General features: G+C 43.5%; 1 protein-coding gene across 4 annotated transcripts; it reads left to right on the forward strand.

The window, feature by feature from the left end:
- Window positions 1–75: 75 nt before the first annotated feature.
- PDGFRL (platelet derived growth factor receptor like) lies at window positions 76–22,399 on the forward strand. Of its 4 annotated transcripts, none has more exons than XM_040556951.1 (6): window positions 76–394; window positions 8,233–8,527; window positions 15,856–16,007; window positions 17,471–17,764; window positions 18,043–18,221; window positions 21,712–22,399. In XM_040556951.1, the coding sequence occupies exons 1-6, from the start codon at window positions 91–93 to the stop codon at window positions 21,898–21,900; spliced, it is 1,413 nt and encodes a 470-aa protein (XP_040412885.1). In that variant the 5' UTR covers window positions 76–90; the 3' UTR covers window positions 21,901–22,399. The 4 variants fall into 4 exon arrangements, with proteins under 4 accessions (XP_040412885.1, XP_040412886.1, XP_040412887.1 ...); XM_040556952.1 differs by having other exon boundaries at window positions 18,082–18,221; XM_040556953.1 differs by lacking the exon at window positions 76–394 and adding an exon at window positions 542–641.
- The last annotated feature ends 797 nt before the right edge of the window (window positions 22,400–23,196 follow it).

A 23,196-nucleotide genomic window follows, 5' to 3' on the forward strand; every position in this document is an offset into this window, starting at 1 on the left:
ATGTAGAAGTCTCTATAGGTTGGTGGCAACCAACAGCCCCCACCAGTGCACAGCCACATATGGCAAACGGTCACTGATGAGCTAATCTAGATGATAAGCTTCCACGTGTCTCTGCAGAGCAGATTATTATGTGCAGCAGCTACTGCGTGGCATGCACTGAAAGCAGAGCCCTGCTTGACCATCCTCGACCAGAGGAGACAGCTGGGGAAGCGGAGGTGGCGGGGGGGACCCCTCTGCCATCCTCTCCAGCCTTATGAGGAGCGGTGGAGAAGACAGAGCTGCGAAGTGAGCGATGTAAGCCGGGCGGAAGGCACAGAGTCCTTCCCCGGGGAGGATCCGAAGCAGGTGGCAGTCAGGCAGTGGAGCCCAGCAGAAGACCCCCCGCCGAGGCCAGGTCAGCGTTGCGCCCTCTCCCCGGGCCGGGGTCCCCGGGGCAGCGCAGCCGTGAGGGACCGTCCCGCCGAGGCCGGCCCGGGGCTCCCCGCAGCGGCCGACTCCTCCCTGCGGGGCCCCCCGCCGCCGCTGCCGGGCCGCCTCCGCCGCCGCGCCCGCCCCGCCTCAGCCCAGCGCCCCGACCGCTCTCGCCATGCGGCTCTGGGTGCTCCTCAGCCTGCTGCTGCTGCAGGACGCGCTGCCGCACGGTGAGCCGCCGCGACCCCCCTTGTCCCCCCCGCACCTTGCCTCGGGCTTCCCCGGCTGCTCCCCCGCTCCCTGCCCCGCCGAGCGCCCCCCGCCCGCCGCCATGAGGGACCCCGCGGCGGGCCGGCGGCCATTTCGGGGAGCCCTCCCTCCCCTGGGGGGCGGCGGGTGCGCCCCCACAGCGAGCCGCAGAGCCAAAATGTGGCTTCGTTCAGGGCAGAGATTTTGGGTGCGTGTAGGGGGGTGTTGTTGGAAACACCAGCTACCCCTCTGCTGCCTCGCCGTTTTAACCAGCTCTCAGGTCCCTGTGCCTGTCCCGAGGAGGCTTAGTGCTGCGCGTGGCGCTCAATTAAAAAAAATAATAAAATAATTATAATCAATGTCACTTGTGAGGGAAAGAATGACACTTCAGCCCCCGAGGTGTGCCTGGACGTGGTTGCCACGAGCCCGTCTCCCAGCCCAGGCCCCTTTGAGGTGTCCTTCGCTGTGGAGCAGGCGTCGTGTCCCCACATGGTGCTGGTGGAAGATTCCGGCTGCAAGTGGGTCGGTTCGTGCCTGGCAGGCATAAGTCCTTAACTTTCCTTTTTTTTTTTTTTTTTTTCTTGATAAATCTCATTTCTATGTGTTTTGTGCACTGTTGGCCTTTTCATAGGAAGGACCGAACTTTGTTTGTAACTCAGTTTTATGTTGCGATGAACTCCTGGCAGGGGAAGGAGTTAGTTTTTGGCTCGGGAAGAAAGTTCCTAACCAACTTCTCTGTTACTCATACTTGTGGCTCTAGTCAGTGGCTTGTGCTCTTACTCTGAAAATGTCAGTCATTGTGTGATCTGTTGATGGAGAGAGCAGTTGAAGCAAAGATTGAAGATTTGTCCCTTCCTGCTGCCGTTTCGCATGTGTTGTCAGTAAAAGTTTGGGGAGTGAGGTCCGTCAGCCTGGGGGAGGCTGCGTGACGGTGAGGGTTTGTAGAGAAACCTGAGCCAGGCTCTGAGATGCACGGTGAAAGGAAAAGAGGCAGCTACCACAAGTGGCCCAGGACATAAGGGGAAAAATTATTGTAAGAACATGAAAGTTCTTCACCCTGAGAGCTGTTAAGCCCTGGAAGTAGTTATCCAGGGAGGTTGTAGAGTCTCCAGGCTGAGAGATTGTCAAAGTGCCCTGAGCAACTGGACTAGGGTAGGAAGGACCTTCTAGATGCCCTTTCCAGCCTAATTTTTCTTATGACTATGTACAAAGGGATTGCAATCTGGGCAAGGAGTTGCTGTACCAGTGTGGTGTAGAAGATTTCTTCTTAAAGATGGTGTGTGTGGATGTGTAGTACCACATCAAGAAAAGTGTTCTCTATTTAAGAAATAGACAATAAAAACACAGAATGAGAAATGAGTTGCAACTTAGGCAAAAGGTTTTCTGGGCTAACTTTCTTCTTGGTTCATCTATGCTCTATTTGGAGGTTTGGCTGGGTGCTTCATGCTGTGTCATCCAGGGGCTCATCTATGTGAGAAATAACCTGGCATATTTAATGATAGCTATTAATTTAAAGCCATAGGCATAATCAGATTGCTAAATAGCCTTCCTAACATAGCTTGTGTCAGTTTATGACCAGTGAAATATGTCTCTCCAGATTGCCTACGTGAATGTCGGTATGCCGTTCCACGTTGTCTGTGCGAGTGCTGGTTTGCATGGTAGCCTTGCACTTGAAGTACCACAAATAGAGGTGTGTCCAACCTGTTTTGTTCTGTTAGCTACAATCACAAAGACTCTACCCTCTCATCCTAATCATAGGGGTTCAGGGTGATTCTTTATGGTAATGTACTGCTTGATTTATTGTTTTTTTCAAGTAGGAAGTCACCCATGTTAATGTGAGTTGAAAGGTCTCTAATGCTGCCAAGATGTAGCATGGGACCTGCTGTGTGGAATGGGTACGTCAGGTGGATGGTGCACCCAGTTCCTCTGTCCTTGTGGAAGACCTTGCTCGCTCTCTGCTTCTGAAGCTCTTAGCAGGCACTTGAAGGAACTCAGGGGCACTCTCCAGTTGTAGCCCATGCAGCTGTGAAACCAGTGGAGCATGCACGTGGATATAGGTGATGTCTCAGGTCAACACTGAATGTGTTTTGCATTCTGTGACTAATACTCATTTGGGGATTTTTGTGTGTGTAGCATCTATGAGAACAGGGCGGGGGGGAGAAACATTAAAAGGTGCTGTGAACCAGGACCAAAAGTGCTGCGTGACATATTTTTGTGATGTATTGATGTACTGTCTCCTGCTTGGACACAAAGGGTTAGCTAGGGAGCCTGAATGTACCATTGCAGAGGAAATGAGTGCAGTGTATCCTGGAATTGATATTTGGAGCAGATCAGAGGTAGACGTGATGTGTGTTCTCAATGAATATTTTTCAACTAAGCCTTTTCTTTTTAATTATAAGTGCTGTCCCTTGATTTAAACAGTGGGGGTTCTGTGCATAAACCCAGTGAGAGGGTAAAGTACCCCAAACATGGCATATTCACGTACCTGAGTAGATGGGCTGGTTGAGTTTGTTCCCTTCCCTGGGAAGGTCTTGCAGTTTGGGTAAGAGAAAGGAGGAATCAGTGCAGTGAGTTCTTTGTTTGCAGATGGATTTGATAGTGTGTCCTCTTCATCTGAGGTGATAGACTACTGTACCAGTTAGTTACTGGGCTCACAGAGATTTAATTCAGCAATGACAGGGTGGGATTATGAAGTGCAGAAGGTGGTGGCTTCGGGCTTGTGTGGCAACTCACTTCTTGGGGAGGTTCAGGAGAGAGGCAAAGCAAGGTTTTCTGTGTAGGAAGGTAAAATCTCCTGTGATGGCTTTTCCTGAAATGCCCTGCTGTCATCTGCAGGAAAATACAAGGTGAGAAAGACAGAGCCCCACTGTGCAATGGGGAGCGTGGAGTAGGAGGAAAGTGTTTAGGCTCGCTGGGAACTAGAGAAACGTGGAACAGAGGGAGCCTGTGTGGAAAGGAAAAACTGCATCTGGAGGAAATTAAAACCAGGCTTCTGGCACTTAAAATTGAAGTGCTTTCATAGGCAAATCTTTAACAGTTTCCTAGCGGCAGAGTCTCAGGTGTGGAAGCGCACACGGTTTGGGGTGATGCGTTTCCTCAGGGTGACGTTGTAAGAGCGGCGTGTCCTCAAACTAATGTATCTGTTGGGGTTGGCAGAACATAATGGTAGTGGCAAAGAGCAGTTTGAACAAATGGTCTGATTTTAAATAGGGTTAAAAAAAAAAAAGTGTGATGGAACCAAAGCTTGTGTGCTTACAGAGACAAAGCTGGGAAGTGCAAGGGGTGGGAACTGGAGTGGATGGCTTGAAATGGGAATGCTCGTTTGGCCAGTCAGTGGGACCTTCTAATAGCAGGACTCAATTTCCACGGGAACAGCGGAATAGCTTGCCCCAGAGAAGTGGCAGTATGTTTTGAAGAAAGCTGTGGTCTCAAATCTGGTGCCTGGTGAGCTCTGTCAGTAAAACGGCAGCTCTAGACAGAAAAAACAACCTGGTGACTGACCGCCCAGTGTACGACTGATCTACTAAGGAAAATCGGAGAGGCAGCGAGGGTCGGAAAGAACAGCAACAGAATTGCTTAGCCTTGTGCAGGCTGCATCGCACATGTCGGGGTGTGATGCCAAGTGTAATTGTTCAGATGCCACAAACGATGACTTCTTACAGCAGCTCCTCGGAGAACCCCCGAGAAAAGCGGCAGTTCTTGACGTGATCCTGAGCAGTGCTCACGATTGGAGTCAGATGTTGCTTTAGAAGAGCCAGACTGTAGTTTTAATATTCTTGAAGGAATAATAAAAGCCAAAGAAACCACTGATGTGTTTAATTTGGAAAGGGGGAATTAAATAAAATGGGGAGGCTTATTAACTCACATATGAGTTAAATACAAAAACTAGAATAAGGCAGACAAAAAAGTTTGAGAAACAGCTTGCAAAAGGGATTAAAAACCAGCCATAAATCTTTTTTTTTTTTTTTTTTCTTGTAATGTGCTGGGTTGGGACAGGAAGAGATGGCCATAAACTCTAGTGCTGGTAGGAACAGGCAATAAGAAAGAACACCTACAGAAACTAAAACAGTAAATTAAAAATCTCATTACTTTTATGCATCTGTGTTCACGCACCTCTATGGAGGTGCTCAGGCTTTACTGGAAAATAGTGACGTTGTGACCCTATCAGGGACTTTGGTAAGTGCCATATCCTACAGGGCACTGTAATAGACAAAGTCTTTGTGGGGAGAATCATTAGAAGACATCTTTCATTACTATGATAAAGAACTAGCTTTGGAGCAAATTGACAAAGCACATGTTTTTCAGCAGATTTATAAACCTGCATCAGAAAAAAACACCTAACAGTAAAGATTTGCTGAAAGATCTCCAAATTTTAAAAGACTGGGCAGTGAAAATAGGACTTGAAATTTTGTGTTGGTAGGCGCAAGCAAACACACAGCAAAAATGACTAACTTTGCACACACGCTGATGGGTTACTGCTTAGGAATTATTGCTTAGGAATTGCTTCTTTGGAAATTGATCTTGAAATGATGTTTGGTTATCCTAGAGAAAGTCAACTCCTGATATTTCATTGCTGTCTTGAAAACCGGTAAGCTCAGAAGACACCACTAATATGTGCATCCGTGATGTGACCATATCTTGAACCTAGGGTGCAGTCTGCTTTTGTCTTCTTTCTGTTACCCAAAGGTGATGCAATGGATCTGTTGTTCGTATGCGTGTTCTGTACGAGGAACAATTAAATAGACTAGGACTTGTCAGTCCGGAGCAGGTAAGTACCCTACAGCGCTGCTGTCCTGGTTTCAGTTAGGACAGAGTTAATTTTCCTCCTAGTAGCTGGCAGGGTGCTATGTTTTGGATTAGAATGAGAAGAGCGCTGATAACATGCTGATGTTTTAATTGTTGTAGAGCAGTGCTTACACCAAGCCAAGGACTTTTCAGCCTCTCTCTGTCCTGCTAGCGAGCAGGCTAGGGATGCAGCAGGAGCTGGGAGGGGACAGACCCAGGACAGCTGACCCAAACTGGCCAAAGGGGTATTCCATACCATCTGACGTCATGCTGAACAATATATAGGGGTGGCTAGCCGGGGTGGAGGGGTGGCCGGCTGCTCGGGGATGGGCTGGGCATCGGTCAACGGGTGGTGAGCAATTGCATTGTGCATCACTTATTTCGTACACATTATTACTATTAATACTATTATTATTATTATTATTGTTGTTATTCTTTTCCCTGTCTTAATAAACTGTCTTTATCTCAACTCACAGGCTTCACTTTCCCGTTTCTCTCCCCCATCCCGGAGAGGGAGTGGGGAGGGTGAGCGAACGGCTGTGTGGTGTTTGGCTGCCAGCCGGGCTAAACCACAACAGGTAGGAAGGTACAAGGGGCTCACAGAAACAGTGGCACTTGTTCCCTTAATGTAAAGCTAGGAGACATCTAATATTTATGTCTAGTTTCTGTAGTTTTGAAAAAGACACCAGAACAATTAATAAAGGAAAAATCCAATACAGTGATAGCACTTAGAGCTCACAGGTTCCTCAAGCCAGGAATCGAATATGGAAGGGACAGAGATGTTTGGCCAGCCCCGGTGCATACATACAGCTTTTCTAAAGTTACGCAGAGAAAGAGTGCTCCTGCCTGCTTCAACTTGCCCCTGCAATATATGTGACGTGTCACTTACTAGGGTCGTGTGCTCGGAGTAGTTAGAAAATGGGTACAGAATAAAATTGGAAGAAACAAATATTTGTTTCAGTCTACAGTCCAACAATCATAAAACGTTACTCTTTATCGTAAAGTGCCACAATCTTTGGAAAGTGTTGCTGTCTGATCTCTGTTTGTAGCTGGTGTTAAGGTGGTGAGGCATCTTTGCAATCAGCTTCACCAAGTTAATAACCTGGAATTGGGAAAATGTATGTACGGTGGGGGTGTGCAGCTCAGTAACTGCATGCATACCTCTCCAGAAGTTAACCTTATTACATTTGAGTCCAAAGAGCTCCAAAGGCATGGGGCAGAGTAAGAAGTCTGCACCACTGCTGTCCTCCAGGAGTTTGTTTTGGGGTTGGTGTGGGACTAGAAGGAAATGCTGCTGAAAATCCCTGCTGAAATCACAGGGGCACAGAAGGGCTGGAAGGGGCCTCTTGGAATCACCCAGTCCAAGCCCCGGGGTGAGCAGGGCCACCTCGAGCTGGCTGTCTGTAGGTCCATGCCCAGTGGGGTTTTGAAGATCTCCGCGGCTGGAGGGAGGCTCCGCAACCCCTCTGGGCAACCTTGAGCCTGTGGTTGACCACCCTTGCAGCAAACGGTGTGTTCTTGTTTCAGATCGTATTTCCCAGTTCTTCCTCGTGGTGAGCTCGTTGATTGGTTTGTACGGTAAGGTACCAGAGCGCTTTTACGTGGAAAACCTGCACTCAGTGTACGTTAGCTGTCAGGCATGCTTTGTGGATGTTTTGCTGTCGAGGGGCAGCAGTTTTAAGCTCATCTCACAAAAAGATCCGTGCTTCCCAGTGTCAGTTAAAGCGTGAATATCTTCGTTATTAATTAATTAATTTCAAAGGCTGCTGTCAACCTGCAGGGGTGCTAAACTATGGAAATGCCTACGACTTACCTTGCTCTTTGCTGTGTGACTGCACGTGGGGTATGCCTGGCGCGGATAGGCAATGTCAAGCAGAGGTGGAGAGCTGCTGTTGTGCTGTTTTGATATGCCTTGCATAGGGGTGAGGCGCTGAGCAGTGCAAGTCAAAGAAAGGGTCATCAAAAAGATCTTGAGGAGTTCACAGAGGAATTTTGAAGCTCAAAAGCATTTTACACCTTTCCACCCAAGAAGTCAGCATAGTGAGTTTCATCCCATATACATTTGAATCTGGGGGTTAGTTTTTTTTTTGTTTTTTGTTTTTTTCTTTCCTAAAAAGGATAATTTTGTGTTAGTCAGTTGGAGATACCTCTCTTTTCCATTTCATTTGCTTAGTTTTTAAAGGCTGCTGAGCATCCCTATTGCCTCTAGCAGGTAATGAAATCTCTTACCATTTGCCTCTAAATGAGATTTCAGTTTCCAAGATAAGTGGCCATAATAGAGAAGTGATGAATTAAATGCGGCCTTCAGGTGACTTCCCAGTTTTTCTTCACGTCTCTCTACGGTAACCTGCTATATTAAAAGGTTGTGCAGAACTGATAAATGTGTATAAACACACAAATATGTATAAAGATGGGGGACTTGTGTAGCATTGCATACTAAATGGCAATGACAAAAGTAACTGGAGGGAAAAATACTGTCTTTCTTTCCCGTACCATCTGAGAAGTTCACGTGCCTTACATATTTGTCTATTTATGTGACCTGTAAGTATAGATTTTCCACATGCTATTGAAAGCTTTCTCCTTTTTTTTTTTTCTTTTTCTTTCCAGGAAAATGAGTCATGTCAGAGACTTCGAAAACTTATGGAAATTAACTCTTAATAATTTCTGTGAATCTTTTATAGGAAGATCAAAATATTCTCTGTGATAATAAAGAAGAATTGTTTTGCAAGAAGACTGTATAACCTGCTTCTAATCAATAACATTGCCTTCTTTTCCTTATTTTACCAGTTATCGGACAGTCTGCAAAAAATAAGCATCCAAAAGAACCAGGGGAAAACAAAATTAGGCCTGTCAATAAAAAAGTAAAACCCAAAGGCCCCAAAATGAAGGAGAGAGAATCTGCTGACTCCTCTTCCAAGTCGCAGTCCATACTGATGCAGGTGATGGAGAAAGGTCGCTTCCAGAAACTAGCTGCCACTTTAAGCCTGTCTGCGGGACAAAGCATAGAACTGCGCTGCAAGGGGAGCAATGTTACTTGGAGCTATCCTTCGTACCTAGACACCTTCAAAGACTCCAGACTCAGGTAAGCTATTTTTCATTTTTTTGGGGAAAAAGATGTGCTACCCAGTGGCTGCTTATGCCTGTAACAAAGGAGAAGCATCTTCCAGTCACGCCCAGTTACTGCCCTGTGATGTGCACTGTGCAATAGTCTCGTAGCACGTGAATTGGATTTCCTTCAGCTCAATCTAAAACAGAAGTTGTGGTCCAGGGGGACACCAGTGTGCTCCAGCCACTACCAAAGAACCACACTAGAGCTGATCTGAAGTAAAACTATCAAAATATGTGAGAGGGGATGTCAGGTACTCACCACCAGCTCTGGTGCTCCACAGAGACCTGCTGCTGTTGGGCTGTGCTGGCTGCTAGCGTAGGTATCACCTGAGACACACCCATTAATTTCCTGGAGAGGCTCAAACCCACATCTCTCAACTTGGAAAAAAATAAAAATACACCAACCAGTGCTCTAAGGTGTGAGTGAGGGTAGACTTTACCTCTTCTGTCAAAGTTACCCTTGCATGCAGAGGGAATTGCAAGGTTAGTGGTGAGACAGAGTTTAACGCTGAGGATAGTCACCTCGGGTTTAGGAAGGCTTTTTCTTTCATCTAGTGACAGCTTAATGGAAACCACATAAATAGTTGTGAGAGCAGGAAGAGGAGCTAAGGACTTTCTCCCTCTCTCTGCCCCACCAGGTGAGTGTACTGTTGTTCTAAACAGCACCAAAAACTGTACTTTCGTTGGCCTTCCCAGTTCTTGAGCATAGTACATGATAGGGAAGTGTAGATTGAATGTACTAATTTCACTCTGTATTTGAAAGAGGAAGGGCATAAAAGGGAGTTCAAGGGTGTCTTCCACTAACACTTTTTTGCCAAGAGAAGAGCCTGTTTTCACTATCTGTTTTATGGAGATTTAGGTTTAAGTGTCTATGAAAGACAAGCAGTCAGGAGACTGAGGAGCACTGTGAACGATGCCCTAAGAAATAGCCATAAGGAGTATTTCTTGCATTATTAGGTAAGAGGAGCACAGAAGTATGAGCAAAGGTATCAAGCCCTACTGTCCTTTTTTTTTTCTAAATTAAGTAAAAGTTTGTGGGATCTTAAATAACCAAGGTTGTCTGAATCTCTGTGATCCATTTCCCTTCCTTACAGGCATGAGGCTGCCTTAAAATCATTCGGTTCCTTTTTCAGATATACTCTTCTTTCTACTTCTCTTTTCAAAGAATAAGGTTGAAAATTGACAGCTGTACCCTGTGGTCTGTACCGTACCCTTATGAAATTCATGAGCTGATTCTTTTCTTGAGTGTATAGTTACTTGTCCCCTTACAGCTTAGGAGTTCAAGAATAAACTGGCTGCATAAACTTCTTTATAGCTAGTATAAGACTTCCGGTGTAAGAAGTTACAGCAACAAGCCTATTTATGCCGAGGGCTTATCTCAGCAGTATCTCTCAAAAGATCTTGTGGCTGATTTGAACAATTACTGTGTTTTCTTTTGCAATAAATGGTATTTTATTCAGAGTTATGCCAGTAGGTGGCATATGTCAGCCGCAGTACGGGCCTGGCCTACTAGCATGCCAAAGCAGAATGTGCAAAATCATACCAAAACGGAGAGTGTGTGTGGTCGTGGGTCTCACTTCTAAGTGTAGCTCGCCCTTTGCGCATCTGCAGATAGGCTGCTTTCGTGGTTTGGACTGTATGTATGGCCCTGTAGACCTGTAGATAACGTGTACATGTTATCTGAGTATTAACATCTGGCACTGAAGAAGGCAAGGCAAGTATTCTCAGTTTTCAGAGAGGGATCTGAATGCTGCTTCATTATTTGTTCAACTGTCTGTTCTTCTCTTGTACTGCTTTAGTGATGCAAAAGGGGTAAAATACAAGAATTTGGATGGTTTGGGGAAAAAAGATACGTATTTCCTAGTTTTGTAATCTGCCATTTTGCAGTTTGAAGCAGTTTGCGATTCTGTTGCCTCAGCAGTTTACCTCTCTGTTCTCATTCAAGTTCACAGTATTTGTAATTTGGTAACAGTAAAACGAAAGTTAATAATGTCACCCAAAATAAATGCTATAAAACATTTTGGATGGATGGATATATCTTGCCTAAGTATTTTATTTTAGAAGTATGTTAGGGTTCTGTCTAAGGGTCTATATTGAAATATGATGGTCTTTGCTTTAGAAAAAATATAGAGAAGTAAATTACTGAAGCACTAAGACTGATTTAGACTGAATCAACTATTTTAATTGTAAGCAGAAGACCCTATAACTAACTAGAGAAATTGAAGATACAGATTAATAGCACATTTCAGAGTCACAGAATGGTAATAATTTATGGAGACATTGACGACCAAATCTTGTGCATCACGTTTTTATCATGTTTTTGTTAATTATCTCAAGATCTTTGCCGTAGTGCTAACGGATGCACACAAAACAGTCTTTGTAGAACGTGCCGTTTATGAAAAGCAGAATTTGTATTCCTTCATTTTAGCAAGCTTTGATTGAATGTAACTGAAAGTATCGTGAAGACCTCATCTAGTTAGCTTTCAAGAGGAGCCTAGATCTTCTTGGCATGCAAAAGTCCATGCAGTAAGCATCAACTATAAAAAGCAATTTTTGTAATTTTACAAATATTTTACGCAGATTATTTTAAAACAAAATGCTGAATATAGGACAGAGGGGAGAAAATGAGGAAAAATTATTAACAAGTAACCTACAGCAAAAATGAGGTAATCCTGTAAATAGATTCATGTTCAATATATGTTTTTGTGCTTAAAGATGCGGTGTAAGAGGTGAGATATCCCCTGCCAGTTAGTGAGGTGTGGAGGGGAGCCCAGGCCAATAAACTGTACCTTGGATTTCCACGCTGGCCTTGCAAAAGCACTGGGGCAACCGGAGGTGGCAGCAGCAGGGGCAAAGTGGTTGGGGTGTGCGGAGGTACTGGAAAGTGAAGAAGAGCAGGGGAGAAGGAGAAGGTTGCTTGGACCGGAGGACAGGAGAGGCAGTGGTGACAAGGTCTGTGCAATTGCTGGGGACTGATGACTGCATTCTCTTTGCTCGATGGTACATCCCTAAAGCAGCTGATGCTCAGGCATCCATTTCTTGCTTGTCTTTAAGTAACAGAAGGTACATAAAATTCAATTGATCTGGTGGGAGTACTCATGAATTTTACTAAAATCATAAAACCAAGAAGCATCTTGCATCTCCTGGGAGCTACTAACATCGTCAAACTCCAGCTGTTACGGGGAGGAAGCTTCAAGGACCCCTAGCATCTAGCACAATTGCAACTGTATGGGGCAAAAGAGACTTTAAAGTTCAGCTAATTGGAGGGTTTGGTAGCAGCAGAGCTCTGGGGCAGAAGCTGATGTTGAAGGTGCTGACCAAGGTCTGCTTCCTGTAGAGAAGCACGAGATCTGGGACAGAGTGTGTGTTTTGGTTTGCAGCTACTTAAATGTATACATTTCCTATGGGTGGTTACAAAAAGAGGTAGTGATAAAAGCCAGATGTTTTGCCTCCGTGCCATGCTCGTCGTGCTTTTATCTCACCCCTATGGAAAGGAGAAGACAGCAGCCTGGAGGACAATATGAGTTTTCTAAGAAGGAAGAGGTTTTATTTACAAAAGCCAGTTTTGTAATACTGATGGCTGTGGTTTCTTTGAGTTTGTTTTTGGAGGTATGCTTTATGACTTTGTAGATGAAATATTTTTGCTTGGCAGTACCAGAGAGTCTGTGTTTAATAGGTCTGTAGCTGTTAACATATGCTAAAATTATCACTTGGGGCTTGTGAGGGGAAGAGGCTGAGTGAAAGGAGGAGGACTCTTTGGCTGTCTCTTATCTTCAGCTGGAGGATGAATCCTCTCTTTCCACTGCCGTAACTGGAGGAAATACCAGCGCACACTGAAATGACAGACTTTGCTTTAGAGACCATAGCAGGCAATACAGCTCGGGGAAGACAGCTAAAATTGTGTAGACTTTGCTGTTAAGTTAGGGGCACCCATCAGCTCGCTTCAGGACTAGCTTATTATCTGTAGTGCTCTCTTACCCTGTGCGGCATAAATACACCCTCCAGATAACTCTTTGTCTGGAAATTGTGAGTACTGGTTGAGTAATGTAGCCAAAACTCCTGGTGTTAACAGTCAAAGATAGCGCGGGCACCTCTGGAATGGCAGGGCTGGAATGCTGCTTCATGAAATGGTATGTAACAAGTTAATGACTGCAGGCTCACCCAGAAACTGGACCTACAGTGTGTGAGAAGGATCAAAAACTGAGAGGGATGAAGGAAAAAGAAGGGCAAGTACCTTTTCGCCGCCTTCTGCTCGAGAGCAAAAAGGTGCTCTGGACAAAGGCTAACTTCACGTGGTCTGTGCTCTGCCTGACTTGGAGCAGGGCTCTCTCCCATGTCAAAACCAGCAGTATCTATCAGATGAGTCTATGATAAATGAACTTAGATGAAATGGAACTACTCCAGTTGGGTCAGAGTTGAAGAAGGACCGTGTGCATGTTTGCACATGGACAAGGAGCACTTTCCTATGTCTGGAGGAAACCGTGAATGTTGTACAGGACAAATCTAGGCTGCTTTAAATTGACACAGGCTCCTGCTGGCTTAGAGGGTTGTTGTCTGTGCTTATGTCTAACTGCGTTCCTTTTATTTCCATCTGCTCTGAAGTTTGAAAGCTAGGAGGCTTTTTTCTTGTGCTAAACGCTAGGGATGTTATGCCCCTCTCCTAGTGAGCCTGTATTTGAGATAAGCTCTTCTGTGTCAGTGTGAGTGCAAGCTGCTTGAGAGGAGGTTGCTAGATACTCTTAAGTGAGGCCATGTACACTATATTTTTATCATTCTTTATCTCTTTCTAGCTTCTAAACTTGGCATAGCTTTTCTGAGAAAGGTCTTTTGAACTTAAAATAACTAAAGCTTAATAAGGTGAATGTGTAGAATAGGATTTTGAAGTAGGTTTTTTTTCTTCTTTTTTAAACAGCCTTAAAATGTTTCTATATACAAAATTTTTACTTTGTGATATGTAAAGCACAGTGGAGTTTTGGCTTTTGAGACAGATTTTTCATCATCTAAAATACTAATGAAATGAAAGCTCTCCTGGAAATATAGGTCAGTTGCTTAATTTGCCATTTATAATTCATTTTATGTAGTCTGTTTTGTCTGCTTAACATGGTCACATCACAAGTCTCAATGTTTCCACTCCTTCTGTTGCCAGATTTTGTTGCTGCATGTTTGTGGATGACTACATCACGAGGCTATTGCCATTGATTACTGGGTAGCTGATTCTCAGTTAAGCAGAACATGCTGCACAATAATTAATTAACTCCGACCTTATTTTTTTTGTCTGTTGGGATTTTTGAGCTATAGTTCAGTGTCTGCATCAATGGTTGGAGGCGAAATGTTCTAGCATAGTGTTTTCTGCAATATTGACAATTAGTGCTGGTTACTTGCCAAACATTTTATGCCAACGTAGTTATGTAGCCTATGAAGTGGAGCTGTGGAATTAAATAATAATAGAGACTAGGACATGCTTTGGATTTCTCTTTTCTTCCTGTGTGGGATACAAAAAAGGGTTTCTTGCCCACTTAGGAATTTGTCAAAGCTTACCCAAAAACTGAAGATGATTTATAATGTAAGGCAGTGTATATATTACAAATGAAAATGCTGCTTTTCCATAATCACATGATTCCAAAAACGGGAATCACACAAGGTCACGTAGGACAAGTGAATTAGCAAGCAGGAAACACGATTTGCCTGTTTCCTTAGGCAGCCCTCAAAACTGCTCCGTGGTGCATGAGTGTGCTGACAGAGCCTGAAGGCTTCAGTGGAAAAGATAATTCTCGGCCCTGTTTGGGTTGTTTATTTGGCATGGCTTTAATTCCTCAGCTCCTGGCCTTGGCTGGAGGCTGAACATTGGGTTACGTGAGCCTTTGCTCATGCTTGCGGGTAGTAAGTGCAGTCTCCTAGCAGAACACCCAGGGAGTTGGAAATCTCAGGGCACGTGTGTGGCTGAAAGCAGCAGCCTCTCTGGTTAAATAAATGAACGTGAGCAGCCAGCGGGAGGCTGCCTGCAATCGGGGCGTAAGTGTAACAGAGCGTCTAGCACAGGCAGCAGTGTCACGCACGTCTGCAGTAATGCTGCAGTGGCACAGTAACAAGAAGTTTTAGAGAGGAATGTCTTCAAAGTGTGTTAATCCCCCAAATAAAGGATTCGGTAAGTCTTGCATCTGCCTTACAGGATAACTGCTGTGTTATTGAAATAGGAAGATGGTAAGTAGAGAGAGAACCCACAGCTCAGTAAGAGCACAGGAGCTGTGGGGAATTGATGCAAGCTGTGTATTTGTCCAGACCCAATTTGAAACACTGAAAAGGAGTTTGCTAGCAAATGTCTAAAACTGAAAAAATCTCTCCTGGCGTGATTACACCAGAAGTGACCGTAGAACTCAATGTCTTGCAAAGGAAAGGAAAGCAGGAAACCTTCGTGTTCTAAATATGCTACCATGTAAAGGCAAGTGGTAATAAAATAACATTTTTAAGGGTGAGAGCAGCAGTGAAATGCATCAGTACTGCCATGTGACCGTCCTGACAGGGTTCACGGACAACTGGTACTGTTGGACCAGTGCTTTTGCAGTCCATCAGAAGGTAACATAGCAGGTGCTGCTAACTCCACCACCACCTGTCTGCAAGAAAGAGCCAGGAAAACAAACCTAAAAATAAAAAAGAACAGGATGAGATCGTGCCTACTGAATTTCATAGTTAAGACCCTTAGAAACAGCCAGTATCTGTACATACAAATTAATTTACAAATTTCAATCCACCAAGAGATGTATTTGGGAGAAAGAGGGGAAAAAAGGCAAGCGAAGTCCCAGAAATAATCGCACAGGTGGAATTTCATGCAGCCGCCTCCTGGTACTGCCAGTGTGGTTACTAGGCATGAAGTACCTTTCTGTATACTACTGAAGCAATGCTACAGTTGAAGTAAATGGTATCAGGAGTGGAATGTAATGCATGGGGTTGGCTTGGAGCATGAAATATGGGATATATTTATGTAGACAAACTGAGACAATGTACAGACAAACATTGTTTATGGCGATCACAGCCCATTGTCAAAATAGAGGCTCTGGAACAAGTTCAAGAATGAACCAGATGAGATAAAAGCTTACAAATGCTCATGCATATAGTCAAAATCAATAAAACTGTTGTGTGCAGGCCTTTGCTGGAGCAAAAGGGGAAGTTGCAACACAGCTCTGAAGGAGAGACGGGGCTGTTGCAGAGCAGGAGAAAAATAATCCAAAGTAGAAGTGATCTGATGAAAATGTACAAGGAAACACCCCAGTGCTCGTCTGTGCCTTTTGTTTTTCTTCTCCGCAGTTTAAAGCAGCTTGACAGGTACGGTCAGCTGATCCTCACAAACTCCACTGCAGCAGACACAGGTGAATATAGCTGCTGGCTGCAGCTATGCAATGGTAACAAATGCAGGAAGGATGAGACTAAAATGGGTTCAACGTACATCTTTTTCACAGGTAATTAATTTGGGGATTATTAATATATTCATATAATATGTAGAAATAAAGATTGTTAGTAAGACAATAAGTCTGCTTCAGATCTTTTACTGTCAAGATTTTTTTTTCCACAATTTTAGTCTATTTTTAGTAGATGTTAAGGAAGAAATTGCTGGTGAAGTTTGCAGACAATTCCTCACTTTGTGTAATTTATGAGTCCACTTTTCCTATGGATTATGCTACATGCATACATAAAATAATGCACAGTGCAATGAAATCAAATGCCTCTGCAAATACTGACACGTGCTGAGGATCTTCTACAAGTTGAATCCAAAGACTCTTTAATTTTTGAAAATGTGTCTTGATAAAGAAAATAGTTGTGTGTAGAAGACTTCTTTTGTCATGACATTCAGGTGACCCCATGCATTGTCTCCCACCCCCAACACATTTCCAGTTACCTGCACCAAATTCAAAACCTTGGCCTCATTGATCTTGGCAAGGCCACAATTTCTCCCAAGTGCCTATGTAGCATGCTGAGAGGCAAAACGTTCTACATGCGTGTATTGCCCTGCAGAGCTTGAGGCTGACTGTAGCCTTAACATGGTGTAGTAAATATCTGTGTGCAGTTTACTGCTACTTGGTGCAACAGAGTTGAAAACAAATGGTTAATTTGTTCTTCCAATGGAAAACGTTCTGAGTGGTAAAATAACCTTTGCTGTGCGATTAGAGCTAAAGCATTCTTGGCTAGCGAATATTCCAGGACAAATGCTAAGATAGGATTGTTTGTAGTAGGTTTTGGAGCTAAATAAGACCATGAGACTGTACAGAAGCCATTTATCAGAAATGTTTCATGTTCCAAGGATACATTCCTTCAGAAAGGCTGGAATAAACTTTTCAGTCAAGTTACTAGGTTAAATGCTCATGCTAGAAAGAGGAATTTCAGCTTTATAAGGAGGACGCCAAATATGGAAATACTCTTTAACTCTTTTAGTCTGAAAGCACTAAATATTTCAGCTACGTTGCAGAGCAGGAAATCAAACACTTTACCTAAAATCATATGTATAAAAAGGCTGTAGCTCCAAAAAATACCTCTTTCTAGATACATCTTATCTTACCGGTGGTGGTGTTTCTTTTAATGTTTGTCACCCTTTAAAATTGGGTGAGTGAACAGAATTAGATACAGATGAGTATTTAGATATTTTTTGAAAAGGAATTCTAAAGATTTTCCTAATCTAAAGAAATCTGACTACAAGACTGCAACGAAGGCTATTTTGAATTTCTTTTTAATTTAATGTTTTTAATGCAAGCTGTGTAAATACATAGTCTCAGATTAGAAAAGTGTTTTTTTTTGTGTGTGTATTTGAAGCAAAAAGCTTTCGGTTCATTTTTAATGTTGCCTGTAGCAATTTCCTCATGTATTTTCTCTTCTTGCTGTTAAACCAAGATTTAAACATTATTCTAACTATTTAAACTCTTTTGCTTAGATAAAGAGGAACTTTTTGTACCTACTCCCAGTTATTTTGAGATTGTCTACCTGAACCCAGATAAACCTGCAGTCATCCCATGCCGTGTTACTACTCCTTCAGCAAAAGTAACTCTACACAGGGAATTTCCAGCAGAAGAAATTGAAACTGATGGAACTAATATTATTTATGATGTTAAGAAGGGTTTTGTCTACCAGCACCCTACTTCTGATCACAAAGGTATCGTCTACTGCAAAGCAGAGTCACAGGGAGCACCTCAGATTTCCATCAAGTATCACCTACTCTATGTGGAAGGTAAGGTGGTGTTTCCTATATACTTACACTGACTCCTGTTTCTTCTGCTGACACGGTTTAGAAAACAAGTTTTAAAAAATGAATTTGTAAATTAAGTAATCACTGAATTTTGAAATCTTCATCAAAACTATATCTGATAAAGCTTTGTACGTATAAATTCCAGCAATTTTCCGATATAGGGTGGAAAGCTGCAGCTGTACATCACTTACCTGTTGCATTAAGCAAACTGATTCACAGCTCGTGTCTTGAATACGTTTTATTGGTATATTTCACTTCAGAAACCGATTTCCAGTTTCCCAATACTGTCTTTCTATTAGTCCCCAAGGGCCCACCCTCAACCACAATCATGGCATCATCCAATAGAGCAGAAGTCAGTGATGGCATTCATGTAATCTGCACCGTTCTTGGGGAGCCAGATGTAGACGTGAACTTCAGCTGGCAGTACCCAGGGCAAGAGGTAAGAGGTGTCTGCCTTGGCTGAAATGTTTTTTTTTCTTCATAAAGGCAATATTTTGAATGTCAGTTGCTGTCTAGATTTGGAGTGAAGATTCTTTCCTATTGTGGTGACTGCCTCTTGCTAGCTCAGGCATGCTGGCAGGAGGAGGCAGCACATCCCTTTTGAACTTCAGCCCATCTTTCCCTGAGAGCCTAAAAGCAGCACAGAAGTGAAGCTTGAGAGCTCTTATGCGTGTTAGCAAAACTCAAGCTGAGCAAAGCTCACCCCTCCCTCAGGTTTCCATTCCAAAGACACTTGGCCTCTGGCAGCATTTACAAAGAAAAGCCTGGTCAAAGCCCAGCCAGCGTCAGGAAGCTATTCTAGGGCAGTTCACAAAGCCTTTCTGATGCCTCTGCTTTTGATATTCTATCCATTTCCGTGGCTTGGGCACATGAATCATCAAACCCCAGAATCTGTGAACTGAGTTGCTGCTCAGATCCAGAAGCACAGACAACTGCTGCTGCCCAGACTCATCTCTACTGCTGTTTATCCTAAGCAGGCTAGGAGCAAGAGAGGGACTGCTGGAAGATGCAAACCTTCACCAGAGGAAAGGGGTGCAGTAGGACCTGAGGGATTGTATTGTATTCCACTTGCCTGCCTTCCCGGTGCTGTGATGTTATAGGATGATGCAGAACTCACTAATGAGGCCTTAGCATCAGCACTGGTGTCCCTGAGCCAGCATGAAATTCAGTTGTCTGACGGTGGAGTTTATTGTTTAAGTGAGTGATCAGAGTTCAGTGCTTACTGGGCTTGAGGAAAAGCTGAAATCTGAAGCCCTAGAAGTTTGCTGTAGCCAGTAAGGTAGAGACTGTAGCACTCTCTCTGCCATGTAAGGAGTGCACCTTTTCAGGGGAAAATAAATGATGAGAGAGGAAGTGAGCACCAAAGGGATTTAAAAGGTTGGTAATGGTGCTGGGCATGTGGAACCAGATTTCTGGTTCTTGCTTAGGTGGTAGGTTTTTTTTTCTTTTTTTTTTTTTTTCATGGGGATTCTTCTATTTTATCTTTTTGCTGGTCAATATTGTAAAATTTCATGCTGAGACTCAGTCTGAGGGTTCATAAGTAATTACCAGCTTACCCTCTCTGTCCTCTTCTTTAAATGAGGGCAGCCACAGCTTGCATTTGGTGAGATGCTTGGTACTAAGAGCATGGATTAGGTGATCTGGGGAGTGAGCACTAGGTGGAGCGTGGGAAGAGTTTGGCAGAAGAATTCATGTTTCCGGAGTCTATTTGAAGTTAGGAAGGAAAGTGGCAGGTGTCTAAATGGCTGGAGAAGCTTGCAGCTGTTGGCGGAGTAAGAAGTAAAATGGAAGGGAAAAGTGAAGTGTCTTCAGCTCCAGGGAACTGATGAACAATAGTTTGTTTGTTTGTTGTTTTTTTAGTTAAACACTCAAGTGTCTTCCTCTAAGCTTAGCCCTTAGCATTACATTGAGTGAGATACAGAAACAAGTTGCGGTGTCTCTGTCCTTCAAAGGGGAAGCTTTGTCTCTGACAGTCTTCATAACAATTCACTCTCTTGGGCAGGGAAGAGAAGAAATACCCCCATTGACCACATTAGCTTTGTTGACTGATTGACATATATTTTTGTTGTTGTTAACTTCCTTTGCCATCTGTATATTGGACTGTAGTAACTGCCTGTACAAACCCCAGTTTTACATCTTCTGTAATTGACAGTAATCGCTAAATACAAGCAATTGAAGGAACTCAATTCTGGACTCAGGCTGGCCTTCCAAAACTCCGTACCTTGTTAGTGTCTGCCCCTTGCTGCTTTTGCACTTTCAGAGTTGAATGGGTGCCCAAGCGTGGCTGCTGGCTGTTGTTGGCCCAGTGGTCCTACAGAACCTGATGCGGAGCTGGCACATGCACTGCAGTTATGCCTTTCTAGCCCTGATCGAACATAAATAACTAGGCATGCAAATTACCTCTCTTATTTGCTGTAGAAACTGCGCCTGCAGCCCAGGGCGCACGCTATCAGCAGAAGACTACACCCTCTGACTGTACCCACCTGCTGAGAGAGACAGACTTTGGCCTGTGGCTTGCATCTCTCTACAGCCTAGAGAGGGCTCGTGTGCTAAGTGACGGGCAAAAACAGTCTCAGCTCCAGCTGTGCCTGGGGAAAGGGAGGGAAGAGTCTTGTTTGGGTTTCAGCCCCAGCAAACTAAATGCCAGAGTAGCAGCAGTATACGCGTCTTGCAGACTTCGTCAGTTCCACTCCCCTCTAATTTTGAACTTTAGTTAAGAAGCAAGTCCCTACAGTCACTCATCGGGTGGGGGTGGAGGGAGCAGAAAGGGGAACATGAGTGATGCTGCTCTGATACACCTCCTTTTGTGCAAGAGAAATGAGCTACACAGTTCTAAGACCTACTAGATCCTTCTGTTCCCTGCTGCAGCTTTCAGTGCAGGGGTATCAGTGCTATCTTTTTTTTTCCCTGCTACCCCACCCAGCACCTGGACAGCCACCTACCACTTTGTCTGCTGAGTCTTTTAGCTAGTGCATTGTAGTGGAAGGACCCTCACCTCATCGCTGTAGACACTACCTCGCCCTCCCACTTTCTTCCCCCTCAGATATTTTTTCCCTTGCCACTCCCTGACAATTGCATTTGCTCACTCACCTGCTGCGAATGCATACTGATCCACTCCTTAATATGCTTCCCTGAAACTATCTTCAAAGGAGAAGGCAATTAGTTTGAGGAAAAACTGGGATAGTGGAAGCCCAGCCAGGCAAATAGCATCTGCCTTACGTGGCATTAACCTTCACTTTTAATGCAGTCAGGGAAGCTCCATTTGCTGTACCTAAAACCTAACTTACTAACGCTTGAATTTAAGTGTGCAGTACTACTTGAAGGCAGTACTTGATTTTTCAGGCTGGGAACAGGAGGCTAGTGCTCTGCTAAGTAGAGCTTTGCTTGATTCCTTCTAAAGCGTTAAGAATGTCTAGAAGAGCTTTCCATGAACCTTGAGGAGAAGGCATTAGTTTACAAAATATAATTTAAAGCTACTTACTCATTGTGCTAAAAGAGACTTAGGGGAATCTTGGTCAGCTAACTCATGCCACTGCTGCCTTCCCATTCAGGACGTGCCAAATAGCTGAAAGTAAGTCCACACATCCATCTCAAACCGCTCCCCTTCCCCAGTCTGCCTCCGCTCTCTGAGTGCGTACGCAAACACAGCCTAACAAGTGGACCCCAGCATCTACTGAGCTCAGTCATACACTTAAGGCAGAGCTTTGGCAACCCATAACCTAGTGAGCCACCAGTCTAAAGCTGTCTCTTCCAGTTCAAGTGCAAGTTCTCTGCGGTGTATTGTCTTTATTTGGTGTAACTCGCTGGTGTGTCAATACTTAACACAGGAATCTTCGCTGTGACTTTCAGAGGTAGACATGGACTGACTGCTTGCTTCAGAATTTGATAGAGTCACTAAATACACTTTTTTTTTTTTTTCTTTTAAACAGTCTGAGAGGCCTGTGATTATCCAAAACTTCTGGCGACTAATAAACAGAGGAACTGGACATACCACAAGAATCTCAAAGAGCGTTCTTGTTATTGAAGATTTTGAAGCCAGAGATGCTGGAAACTACATTTGTATAGCTCAGAACCTACAAGGAGAAACAACTGTGGCCACTGAAGTGGAACTGAACTGATAGGAAAGGCTTCTGGACCCATAATGAACTGTATGTTATTTTTACATTTTAACCAGTTAGTTTTTTATTAATGTTTAAATGAAAGGTTTCTCTATCACTTTCTTTTCATATGTCCATACGTTCCATTTTCACTAGGTTGACAGGCCAAACATCTGGCAGTAGTCAATTGTGAGTTAAAAATACTATGAAGTATTAAACTTTAAGCCTGAACATGCACAGGGCTTATAATATTTAGGAATAGGTGCTCTTGAGCTTTGCATATGGTCTTTTTCTCAAACTCTTTTACAAGATTAACCTGCCGTATGGTTTGTGCCTTTTTCCTCCGTGAAAACCGAGGGGATATAAAAACTCCACCGGTGCAGGCATCTCTTTTTCTGGTGCTGTGCAATTTTTAAAGTTTAGAATACTGTACATGTTTAAAAAAATCATATAGAACTAGACAATAGCAATGTTTATTTTGTAAGAATAATTAAAATAATTAACAGTATAAAACAGTAAACGTGTGTACATGTGTGTGTTCATTTTTTATATGTATAAGGATACAAAGCACAATATTCTTAGTCCTGGGGAAGACTAGTAATAAATAAATATTAAAGTACTAGAGGGTGGCTCCAGAGACTTGTAAGTGGTTGGATACATTAGATTTTTTTTGCTCATGTTGTTGCATTCTTACAACTTACTATGTAGCTTGTTTACAGTTCATTCCTCAATAGATGTAGCAATGTAGCATTGTTTTTGTTTGCTAAAAGTAAAATTTGCATTTATTTATATGGTATCACGTACAGAAGAAAAAAATAACATGATTAGATTAATGTTCGATTATACAGCAGATCTCTTCTCAGGTTAAGTTTAACTTGATTGCATTAATTTACTTCGGAGGAAAGGAAGGATGTTTGATTTACACAGAACAGTATCTGGATAAATAATCAACTGCTTCTCTCACCATGAATTTAGTTCCCACTGCAAGGAAAGAGCCTTTCCAGAGAAAAGGTAAGACTTTGATCCCAATGTTGTTGGATGCTTCAGCAATGGTTATTTTTCTCCTAGGGCTTGACCAAAGAAATCCACATAAGCTAGAACTTCTGATACAAAACTAATCAGTAGTACAATTGTGTGACAAAAAAATATCTTATTGCAGGCCATTTTATTTACAAGGCATGTGAAAAACATCTTATTCTGAGCATATGAGGAACCAAACCAGGGGCCTTGCCCCTGCTTACACACTTAAATATGTCTCAGGCTGCATTTGACTAGAATTCCTAAAGCTTTCGTTTGGTGCTGGCTTGAAATAATCCC

The sequence above is a fragment of the Cygnus olor genome, chromosome 4, assembly GCF_009769625.2.
Source record: "Cygnus olor isolate bCygOlo1 chromosome 4, bCygOlo1.pri.v2, whole genome shotgun sequence".
NCBI classification, from domain to species: domain Eukaryota; kingdom Metazoa; phylum Chordata; class Aves; order Anseriformes; family Anatidae; genus Cygnus; species Cygnus olor.